The sequence below is a fragment of the Podarcis erhardii genome (assembly GCF_964252035.2).
Source record: "Podarcis erhardii genome assembly, chromosome: 7".
Taxonomy (NCBI): Eukaryota; Metazoa; Chordata; class Lepidosauria; order Squamata; family Lacertidae; genus Podarcis; species Podarcis erhardii.
In genome coordinates, this window is record NC_138511.1 from 52,342,335 (window position 1) to 52,354,583 (window position 12,249).

The 12,249-nt window shown below is 43.7% G+C and overlaps 1 protein-coding gene across 3 annotated transcripts in view; it reads left to right on the plus strand.

The window, feature by feature from the left end:
• Positions 1-12,249, plus strand: part of CMIP (c-Maf inducing protein) — a 149,451-nt gene that overhangs the window by 119,270 nt on the left and 17,932 nt on the right. For all 3 annotated transcript variants that reach the window (XM_081871934.1, XM_081871935.1, XM_081871936.1), the window contains 5 exons: positions 3,885-3,947; positions 5,137-5,217; positions 8,351-8,454; positions 9,010-9,114; positions 10,664-11,017. In XM_081871934.1, coding sequence (XP_081728060.1) covers positions 3,885-3,947; positions 5,137-5,217; positions 8,351-8,454; positions 9,010-9,114; positions 10,664-11,017 — 707 coding nt within the window. The remainder of the gene's footprint in view (positions 1-3,884; positions 3,948-5,136; positions 5,218-8,350; positions 8,455-9,009; positions 9,115-10,663; positions 11,018-12,249) is intronic.

Consider the following 12,249-nt stretch of genomic DNA (forward strand, 5'->3'; position numbering starts at 1 on the left):
TCCAGCAGGTATGGCAACATCATAAATGCATATGAGATGTTCACTTTGCCTAGTTAATTTACGTTTGTTCCATCAGGCTTTTTTAAGCAGTTTTTTGTCAGTTTTTGCATTATTACTGACTTGACCTGCTGCAATTGGGCAAATGTAATACATTTCTTAAAAATAGCACTGCATTGAAAGCATCCTCACATGTAACATTAAGACAAGCAATGGCTGAACTCAAGCAAGCAAATGTGTGGGCTCTCAGAGAGGGGATTGTGGCCTCTTTGCTCCTCATTCTGATGCTACACTGCCCTAAGCTAAGCCATGACTTGTTTTGGCACAGCAGTGGGGAATCTCATGTGGCCCTCCAAGTCTCTCTGTCTGGCCCTCGGAACTCTCACTAGGCCCTACCACAGGCAAACAATGTTTGCAAAAGGTGCAAACTTTAGGGGAAGGTGTGTGCATAATGCATAATATTAGGGGGAATTTATTGCAAAAATGTTTACTTTAGGCAAAACTGCGTATAAAAATGTTTTCCTTGGGAGAAAAATGCACTAAAATCCTGGTGAATTTTCATGAGGATTTAAAAAATAATAATTTGCAATTTGCTGCAAAATGTGGAGAACTGAATTTAAGATTGGAACAATGAGATGCTGAGAGAACTGACATTGACAGTTCCTTCCATTCCTATTGTGAACATGACCCATGCCTAAACCTAAATCCACAATTTTTTACTCCTGACCTCACCCGTTTCCTGCATAAATATCTAATCCCAAATGTTTCTGGTTTGCTAGTAAAATAAGAGGAAAAGTAAGTATTTGTCCTCTCCATTGAGCCATTAAAAATAAATAAATAAATAAATAAATAAATAGATCCTAATGATGCTAGCAATTTGTTAGAGAGGTGAAAATTGCCTCCCCTCATTCTAATTTAATTTCGGCCACTGGCGATTTCCAAGAGATTTACTCGGTAATCCAATATAGGATGTTGCTATCACCTGATCATATCATGTCTCGGCAAATCTTCCAGCAAAAGCAACACGACAGCAGAACACAGCTGTCGCCAGGTGTGAATTTTGCACTTAGCCACCACTCAGGAGCCCAGTTGAGCTGGGTGGTTGTCATGGCAATCCGTTTCCAAAGCCACAGTTAACATTTCCTTTCGATCCCAAATAAGTTAATTTGTGCTCCCTGTTATTACCTGGCAGCAGTATAGTCAGAATGCCCTTTGAGGGGTGTGGTGGGCCACTTAAAAACAAGAGCAAATGTTCTCTGCTGTCCTGATTTGGAGTTCAGCAGCAGCAGGGTGGAGGTTCAGGGTGCTTGCCCCATTGTTTCCTGCAAAAATCCTATAACTTCTTATACCACAAACGTTGTACCTGGGGTGTTGTTCTGCTTTTATTGTGCCATAGTGCAAATGGGCCTCTCCAGGTGGCAATAATATGGTAACATAGGGGGAGGCAATGTAGAATAATTAATAAAACAGAATGAAGTGTGAACAGCTGGAAAAGGCACTCCTAACCACCTGAGCCTCCAGTGACAGGGTTGAATCCAGGAGCAGCCCCCAAACTTCAGATCTACTCCTCCTTGTTGACATATAGAATCCTTAACGACCTGGAGCCAGTTTGCCTGAAGGATTCCGCTACCCATTTGTGCCACACAATGTTGCTACTGCACTTGTAAGGAACGGATCCTTCACTGTCACGCCTCCTGCCCTCCGGAACTCCCACCCCATTGACATTAGGCAGGCGCCATTGCTGTACTCTTTTCGGCACCTGCTAAAAACTTTTTAGCCTACCCAGACATGTAAAGTCAACGTATATTTTTAGGTTATAATGTATGTATTTAATTGGTTGGTTTTATTTCTGTTACTGGTTTTTATATATATACACATATATATATAAAAGACTTGTTTTTAACTTGTGACTCTTAACGGCAAATTTGATGCATATTGTATGTTCTTTGTAAGCTGCTTAGAGATTTCATTTATTCTTAAGCCGTATACAAATTCTGTTAGGTAAATAAATGTGTGCAAACTTCTGGCGTTTGAAAGATGTAACACAAAGTGTCCCAGCTGTTGTGCTTAAAGAGATCAACTTTGTAAACTGATACCAGGAATCCCTTAGTTCAGGGATAGAAAGGCCCAAGGGCCTCCCCGGATACTGAGAATCTTTTGTTCCAGCAACGCTGTAATTTACAATGAAGGCAGCAATGACATAATGTCATTACATGCACCACAGCAGCTATAAACCTTTAATATATTTACTGTATGTAACCACATTGAGTTGCCTAGTGATGGGCAGAGAAAGGATGGCCCAGGGTGTGGGTACAGCAAACATCTTGTTTTGACTGAGTAATTTCTACAAAAGGCAGCAAAGCTCTGAGACTCCCCTGCACAAAATATAGAGAGTTTAGCTTTTTTTGCAGCAGGGTGGGGAATGCCAGGTCTAGGGGCCAAGTGTGGCCCTCCGGGTCTCTCTGCCTGGCCCTTGGGACTCTCTGCAGGCCACACCCCTCACTGGCCCTGATTCGTACCCCGATTTTGCCTAGCTGTAAGGAGTCATTGAACTCTGATAATGCCTTTTTTTCTTGCCTGGGTGTGGTATAGAGGGGTGTGTGAGAGCATGTGTAGAAACTTGCCTACTGTATAAAGGTAAAATTTGCATTTCTTGCTTTGCCCACTTTTGCCTCTGGCCCCGCCCACCACCAGCATGTGGCCCCCAGACTTTGCAAGAAGCATCTTTGAGCAGCCTTTGAAAATGAGTCTTATCAAGTTAATAGTCTGAAAATGTTCTTACTTACTCACCTCTATCGAATGTTAGTTTGTGAAAGTTAGAAAGCAGAGGGGATGGAAATCCCTGTGTGTGCTTCCAGTTTACTACAGCTAGTAGTAACATTTGTGAAATGTTATGTGAAAACGTGTCATCATCCTGCTGACAGGGACACCAATGTGACTTGCAAGGTGGCTTTCTTTGCTCTGGCAGCACAAAAGGTTAGAAATGAATTTGCTGCACCAAATGTGGTTAGGCATTATGGAGAACTACCCTAACTACCAGCCTGTCACATGGTTTTGTTATTAGTTGTTTGCTTTCTTTTATAAACTTTATAGTGGGTTGATGCTTCTAAGGCATCAAGAAGGGGGGAGAAGGGGGGGTTTCAAACCAGAGCCTCCAGAAACTAGCCACAAGCAACTTACCTCTACTCCACTAACTGGTGCTCCAGCAGCCTTGGCAAACCAGCAAACTAAGTAAGCAGTGTGGGACCCCCCTTATTTTAGTGTGTTTCCCTAGTATCCTGACTATTGTCATAGTCTACATTATCTACCTCCTTGGATTCTTTTCTCCCAGTGCTGGAACCCTAACCCCAGGCCCCTGCCATCCCTGGGCCCCATGGCTACCTCTGTGCTTGACAGAGTCTAGGGGCATAACAGTATTTTAATTTGTACAATGTTTGCTGTACCGCAGTCCTAACATTTGTTTTTCTGTTTTGGGTTGCAAGCAAATAAATACTAGACAGATGCTGCTTTAATTATTATTTAAATGGTTTTCGTCTTTTACATATAGATACTTTATAAGAAAACTGGAAAGATGATTACACACAAACGATGAATGAATGATTAAGTAAATTATGGGGTTATGCAATAATGTCAAGACTAATTTATTATGTTGGTGTGAATGATGGAAAAAAATAATAAGTAATCAACATTTGTATGTACTTATTGATATTGGTAAATGAGAAATTATTTATTTTAAAGAATATATTCATGTAATATGCAAACAGGAATTGCATACCAATATGAGTTCAAATTGGATTTTTTTCCTTTAACTTAAATGAATAATGCAACTTTCTGTCCCTGACACAGTCAAATATCTATGTATAATCCTGTCCTATCTCTATTTTTAGGCACTTGCACCTTTGCTGGAAAACAACCACCCACCTCCTGACTTGTGTGAATTTTTCTGCAAGGTATTTCTGAAATGTGTGTGTGTATTTTAAAACATTCCCCAGACTTTGCTATGCTCAGTGCACATCTACGCTGCCGACTTCAACTGGTTTAACCTTCATGGGAGGTTTGAATATACAATCTATGTTCTGTGCATTCAGGAGTTTCCCTACTCTCAGTGTTTGGGCATGCTCCTTTCTGGTGCCACCAATATAACTATGGATCTTTCCCTTCTGTTAAAATAAATGGGTGGTTTCCTCCACATATAGCCAGGCTCCATGTGCATATTGAAGCCATTGTATTGGGGGACTTAATTCTGGCAACGTTTTCCAGATATTTTAATGCAAAGCCATTACATTTTTAAAAACAGCCTGTACATACAGGAACAGGAAGTGGACCATAGCCCAGTGGCAGAACACAGGGGAAATTTCAGATGCAGCAAGATAGGCTCGTGCTGTCTCTGCCTTTCTTCAAAGCCTAGTGCAAAGTGAGAGACCGACCCTCCCCAAGTTCACTGGTACATGCAGACAACTTGGTGGAGGAGTTTGGTATTTGGCGACCCTGGGTAACAACTAGCTTACAAAGCAATGTAGTGGTTAAGAGTGGGAAACCAGGAATCGAATCACACTCCACCAGAAAGCTCAGTAGGTGACCTTGGGCCAGCCACTGCCTTTTCACCTAGTGTTCTTCAACTTTGGGTCTCCTGATGTTGTTGGGCTGCGATTCCCATCATCCCCAGCCAGCTCAGCCAGGGATGATGCGGCAACATTTGGGGTTCCAGGGTTGAAGAATACCATCTTAGCTCTACCAGCCTCACAGGGTTGTTACAATAAACTGTTGGTGTGAGCCAGCTGTGGTCTCCTTATGTTCTTGATACATGCATTGTTTTTGTATTACAAAGGGCAAATTGCCCAATGACAGTTCAACGTGTATCGACCATGGTTGTCCCTCCTGTTTCATAAGATTCAGATCTTCCATAGCCAAAATTTGTTTTTAGAGTTCCCAGTAAGCTATCTCTTTAGAATTCTTTACATAGTTATACCCCATTTTGGTGCATTCTTGTAACCCACAATCTGAAAAACCAATTTGGGAGCACCTAATTTTCTTTTGTTGATTTATCTGATGGCTTTGTATAATCGTTGGTGAGAGATCAAGTTGCCTCTTCTCAACTCTTTTTTCAAATATATGTGTCTGTGTGCTTTCTTAATGCAGCATTGCAGAGAACGCCCTCGATCCATGGTGGTCATAGAAGTGTTCACTCCGGTTGTACAAAGAATCCTCAAACACAATATGGTGAGTCAAGTTGCGTATTTTATTTATTTCATGCTATTCTGTTTATGGATTGCTTCCTATAAAATATCTCTTAAAGTGATTTAGCAATAAAAACATCAACAATAAAAAATGATAGAAATTCTATACAAACATACACAATCAAAATACTTAAATTTGCAAAATCCATTTCATATATAAAAACCATCTCAAATCTAGCCCAGATACAGTGAAATAACAATCTCCATCTTTTTTTAAAATACAAACAAACAAACACCAAACTTCTAATCAGCTACAAAGATGTTCCTGTTTAATCGGGCTGCAGATTTTTTAACCAAAGTTGTGGGGTCTTCCCTCCCCCCATTCAAGTCATTACAAACAGCAAGCACCAACTTATAAGAGGCCTCCCTCTCTCTTGCAAACTGGAGAGACTGCTTCTTTTAAGACAAAAAGGGGGCTGAGCATCCTCTGAATGCAGAAGGATCCAGGTGCAATCCCTTTAATCCCTGGTGAAAAGGATCCAGTAACAGAGGTTCAGAAAAATTTCTGCCTAGGAACCCTGAGTTGCAACTGCCTGTCGCTGTAGGCAATACTTGGTCAGATGGACTAATCGTCTCTGACCTGTTAAAAAGCAGCTTCTGGCGCTCGTGTTTCTTCTACGGCACAAGCTTGTGTTGTCTAAAAACAAAGGAAGTGACGCTTTTTGCTTCAGAGGGAGCTGGTGCCCTTGCATGTCCTGCTCGTAGGCTGTTCAGGGGCATCTAGTTGGCCACTACGAGAAACACGATATCGGACTAGATTGGTCCCAAGGTCTGATCCAGGGGAGTTCTTTGTATGTTTTCATGGCCTGACCCAGCAGGGCTCTTTGTGATAACATGTGCAGTGTGCTTATCTTTCTTTCCTCCCACATGTAACACTGTCTTGTGCTACTAAGCCACTCAATGTCTTTATGCTGTCAGTGGCTACTAATCCTGATGGCTGTGTTCTACCTCCCTATTGGAGGCAGCAGGCCTCTGAATACCAGTTGCTTGAAACTGCAGTTGGGCAGAGTGCTGTTGTGCTCAGGCCTTGCTTCCTGGCTTCCCAGAGGCACCTGGGTGGCCGCTGTGAGAACAGGATGCTGGACTTTGGTCTGATCCTGCCGCCAGGCTCTTCTTAGGTTTGTAATTATTTTTGCTCATATACAGACTTAATCAATGGATTGCTCAACATATGATGACTATTTTTTAACTGGATGACAAGCCCTTCTCTGAATAAATGCTGTCAAAACCACAGGATGTAATTATTGCCTTGTTATGCTATACAGCAAATTTCTTTGTAAGTGACGCTCCCTTTTTTCCATTTTCAAAAAAGTGCACATCAACTGATCTTGCAGCTGTTTGCAGTTCATTGCAGTGTGGAAAGGCTCACACCACTGGTGTCAGATTGCCTGCAGTTTCTCACTTGGCACCAGGAATCTCCAACAATGTGTGTGTGTTAAGAATCCAGCGCTATATCAGATTTATTTCATTTTTTCATTCGCATATTTTTAAATGCGTGGAAGGCAGGGGTTTTGTGGCCTACAAGTCTGGGTGTTTTGGTGGTGGAGACAGGATAGAGAATGGGTGGCGGGAAACAATTCCTTTAAAAATCCCAATTAAGTAGCAATTAAGTTCAAGGTTGGAACAGACAATTGGCAATGGCTTGGGGGGTGTAAAATTGCTCTTTAGCTACAGGCTAGAAGATCAACTGTGCAGGCTAGATAATGAGAATCTGGATTTATTGTGTGCAAGTGGCCATGTTTTTTCTTTGCTCAGGCCTTCCTCAGCTGTTGCAGTCTGCCTTATTAGTTGTGACGGGATTGGACCACCGCCACACGTGACACCATAGGAGCATTTGTTATTCTAATGGTGTTATAAGTGGAAGCATAAATCTAGATTGCTTTTATGATCTCATGCACTTCTGTTTGCAGTCAAACCAGGAGGCTTTATACTCAGGCACTGAATGACAGCAGACTGAGGAATTTCATGAAGAAACAAGAGCAAAATGTTTTGCCAGGCAGAGGCCACATAGAGAGTCAAATCACAGCAGATGACAAGCTCCCTGTCCTCCCCCCCCCCCCCGTGCTCATACCCCTTGGTCCCCTGCTGACCCCACCACACTTAAAACACCTGGAAGAAGCTCTCAGTACAAAATCAGTTACTTATGTGATACTGCCATCCTTGGATCTTAACATTGTTTAGAATATTTGTTTGCTTTGTTTGCAATGGGTGGTACCCAGTGTCAGTCATCCTCAGAGTAGGTCTGTGACAAGCAATAGATTTTAGTAACAGAAGTCTGTTAATTTCTGCTGCTCTACTCTTGAGTATGATTTAGCTGATTATCACCCAGTAGTAATATACTGCTTTTCAGCTCTGAGATTCCCAAAGCGGTTTATGAACTATTTAAAAAACAATTTTATAAAGGCATTTAAACCTCCTAAAATCAATATTGGTGCAAATGAGATGGTTACAGAGACTGCAACTAATTTCTTGTTGAGAGCATTGAGGATTGCAAGTAGAAATCTTATCTTAACAAATAGAATAATGTTTCCCTACCTGTTTATGTTTTGATTATTTGGTATCTTATTTTTTTGTGCATTAACTGATGCATAAGTTTTATTGTGAGATCTGTTGGTGGGACCAATCCATAACTTTATTAATTACAAGTACGTATAAATATGAAAAAAGAATGCTTGATGACAGAAGTCAACAAGCAGAAAGATAGGCTGGAGAATGTTATCTGTGCCTTGTTTGAATGGAAAATGTAACGACCATGTGGATGGCTCTGTTCTACCAACACTCTCGCAAGCCGTATGTCTCTGAATACCACTTGCTGGGACTCACAAGTGGGGAGCGTGCTGCTATACTCAGTTCCTGCTTGTGGGCTTCCCATAGGCTTCTGGTTGGCCAATGTTTGAACAGGATGCTGATAGGCCTTTAGCCTGATACCAGCTGCACTTTTCTTATGTTTGTATGAATGAAAGTGGGGGTTATAAGTGGTGACTAACGCTGCCTCACACTGTTAAACAGGTACAGGTGAACATTTCCTCACTTAAAATCCACAGCTTGAATGAAGCCTTTCATCCATTCTTCTGTGACATTATTTGTTCTTTCTCTCTCTCTCCTGTTTTGGGCAGGATTTTGGGAAGTGCCCTAGGTTGAGGCTTTTTACTCAGGAGTACATTCTGGCCTTGAACGAACTGAACGCTGGCATGGAAGTAGTGAAGAAGTTTATTCACAGGTCAGTGGCTTGTTCTCTCTCAAAAACTCTGCCCTTCTAGGGTGTTAATCCTTTAATTCTCCTCTCTCTTCTTCATCTCCTCAGTAGCAGTACTAGAGTTGCCAGTAGTAAGTTTCAGAGCTGCTTCTATTTTACTGCCAAACATTGCTCTCCCACGGAAAAATAAATGTTGTGCATAGGCTGAGCAACACTTTCTCAACATTCTAGTCCTACACTGCATTTTGTGTCCATAGATTCAGACTACAGGCTCACAACCTGCAAGCGACTTTATGGCAGAAGAGGCTAGGAAGAGAGAATTTAAATTTAAAGTGGGATAGCAGAAACACGGGAAAATGGGATGGCCCCTCTCACTTTTGGTTCTGGCTCTACTCATCTTGGGACATGGCCCTGTCCGCTTGTAGCTCTGACTCCACCCCCTCCAGCATGCAGCCCCCAGCAAATTACCCCTGGCAGAATGCAGCCTTTGGAGAAAAAGGTTCCCCACTTCTGATTTACTACAGCACTGTTGCCTTGTGATTGTGCCCTCATGCTACTACCTTTGTGTTGTCTTTCCAGCATGCATGGCCCTACCGGACAGTGCCCCCACCCCAGGGTCCTGCCAAATCTCGTGGCCGTCTGTTTAGCTGCCATTTATTCGTGCTACGAAGAATTCATCAACAGGTTAGTAGTCGCTTGTACTTTGGTTTTGGATGCCTGAGTAATCACAAAATTCATATGGTACACTGCCAGTCGCGAAAGATTCATGGCCCAGCTTTTTCACAGTGGCAATTGGAGAAAAACCGGATTGCCACTTCCTTGTTTACTGTGTGGCCTTTGAAGCACATGTCTGTGATTCACATGCCAGGCATGTATCTTTGTTTATTCTGGCTCCTGCACCTTATTTATTTCATTACATTGATATCCCGCCTTCCCCTAAATACCAGAGCATTTTCTTTGTGCATTTCAGATATGAAGTTCAATTTAAATTGTGTTTGAATTTGCACGGCATCAGGGGTAGCCAACATGGTGCCAGATGATGCAGGCCTGCTATTCCCATCAACCCTGGCCACCAAGGCCAGTCATAAAGGATGATGGGAGTTGTGGTCTGTCAACACCACGTTCCTTACGCCTGCACTGCATGAGTACTTCCAACCTCTTAGTCTAAGTAAGACATTCTTCGTCCCACCCTTCAAGCCCAGGGTTTTTTAAATGAAGAGGTCCAGAATTGAGGCCTGCCTCACAGCTATGTCATGTGCCCCAAAAATCTCTTCACCTTGACTCTTAAGTATGTATGTGGGGACGCCACACATGCTCAGAGGAACTTTAATTATCCTTCATATGTTCCACAACTGAGCCCTGCAGTGTGAGTGCAGCCTGGGTGCATCCCATCACACGCCTTCCCCATTTGAACCTGAAGTGGTAGCAAATGGCAGTTAACCACAGTATAGCTTCTGTACTGTCCCAGATTCATGAATTGTCTGCTTTGTGTCACCAACCACTGAGCATACACAGCAGTCTAGGGCAGATTCCTGTAGCAAAGAGTCATAGTTCTGTGGCAGAGCACAGACTTGGTGCACAGTGGGTCCCAAGTTCAATCCCTCGTATCACCAAATATGGCCTTTGTGAATCCCTGGAAAAACCATTAGTGTAGGTGGTTCTGAGTGTAGATGGAACAGTGGTCTGACTCAGGAGTGTAGGAAGCTTGCTAATATTTACACAAGCCCCAGGCCAAGTTCACTATCATCCCCAAGTCAACCATTTCCTCCCTCCCCACCCTCCATTACCAGAGGCACGGAAAGGATGTTTAGGGAGCAGTGGCAAGAGCCATAGGATTTTCTAGCTTTCCATAGGGCTGGGAGAGTGTTGGGGGTGATGCCTCCAGACTCTACCCCTTCCTCAAGTAAATTCTCCAGCAAAGCTGGACAGCTGTCTACTGGAGTATGAATTTCATCACAGTTTTTGCATCATTTGGAAGAGAGAACCACATTCCTCCCCATTAGCAATGGGTTCACAGGCCTTCAGAAAAGTATGGCCCATACTGTAAATTCTTTGGGGAGATGTTTGTTTTACTCTGGTATAAATAGAACTGTGGCAGTTGCAAGGGGCCAAGATGTAAGCTGGGGATCTGTTACAACACAAGGCTACCCCTCCTCCGTACTAATTTCTGTTGTGCCTGGCTAGTAAAGGCTTCTTTTTTAGACTTAAAAAATGTTATGTTTTTGAAACACAGCCGGGACAATTCTCCAAGCCTGAAGGAAATTCGTAACGGCTGCCAGCAGCCCTGTGACCGTAAGCCCAATTTGCCTCTCCGGCTGCTCCACACGAGTCCTGACTTGGTGTCCCAAGAGGCCACACTGACTGAGTCCCGCCTCAAGTCGGTCATCGTCACGTCGAACGAAATCCACGTGGAAGTCGAGCGCAACAACACAGCCAACCAGAAGATGACGGCCAACGTCGGCAACGACAGTGAGCCCAACCTGATAGACTGCTTGATGGTCAGCCCCACCTGTAGCACCATGAGCATTGAGCTCAGCGCCCAGGCAGATCGCATCCTCGGTTGCTACGTGGAAATACTCAAGATGTTGTGAGTAGTTTCCATGCCTTTTGAAGCTGCCTCTCTTGAACTGTGCGGATGGGGGCGGGCGGTGGGGTGCATTTCTGCCTGGCTTTTTCTCTTCCACATCTGCAGGCATCCAGTGAGATGTGTAAATAGCAGAGCAATAAATCTAATGCCGGCATTAATGTCTGCAACAGGCATCTGGCCCGGCCAGCGGAGCTCCAAAAATAGCATCCAGCGGATGAAAAGGGCCAGTTTCTGTTTGCCCGTTGACCCCTGAGGATATTTTACAAGATAGCAATGTCACTGCCTGATTTTCTGGGTTGCTCCTTGCCTGCCAATCACCCCTCCGCTTCTTCCATTTGAGGATTAGATCCCGACAAGTTTGCTCTCAGGCTTCCTAAGAGGCCAGGCAAAGAAGAAAATGGAATGTTCCTTTGATCAGTATAGCGGAAGGCACAGGTGCAGGGGTTTCAGAGTGTGGTGGAGCTTGTGTACGCTAATTCTTCACAGCTCTCTCAACTCCCCCTGCTGATCTTGGGTGGCTTCCCCCCCACTTTCTCCCTCATCCCAGTAGTGCTCAAGGCACTGTGAGGGGGCCATTGGACTGAGGTAAAGCACATGCATGGCATGGAGGAGGAGGAGGTTGTCCTAAACTCAATCACTAGCATCTCCACTTTTTAAAAAGGGATCAGGTGATGGGAAAGACACCTCTCTGCCAGAGACCTCATCCTAGTACACAGTACTGGGCTAGATAGAGGAAGTGTTATGGCTCAGTGGTAGAACATTTGATTTGCATTAGAGAATATCACAGGTCCAGTCCCCAGCATCTCCAGGTAGGGCTGGGAAACACTCAAACAACCTGAAAGTTACAACAGAAGTGTGGAGCATAAATAGCACTATCAAGTTACAACAGCGTCACAGAGTTCCAAAGTAAAAAGCTGCCTGATTCAGAGCTCCTCTGTGTACACCCTCCATAAAGAGACTGGGTGCCCAGAGGGCAGGGAAGGGCAGCATTTATGTTCACGTAGCTAAGAAAAGGAAAGCATGGAATGTCAAATGTGCCATTTTTCACTCTCCGTCCCCCAGTCTTCTATGTTGGGTTAGTTTTTCAGACAAAGCAATTTCCTAAATTTTGTCAAACCACCTGCTCTGTGGAGGACCCTCCAGGCTTTTCTTGCATGTGGCCACTAGCTGCAGCCAAGAGGAGGGATACTAGTTCTATATAGATCAGAGGTGGAGTATGCGAATTGTCAGTG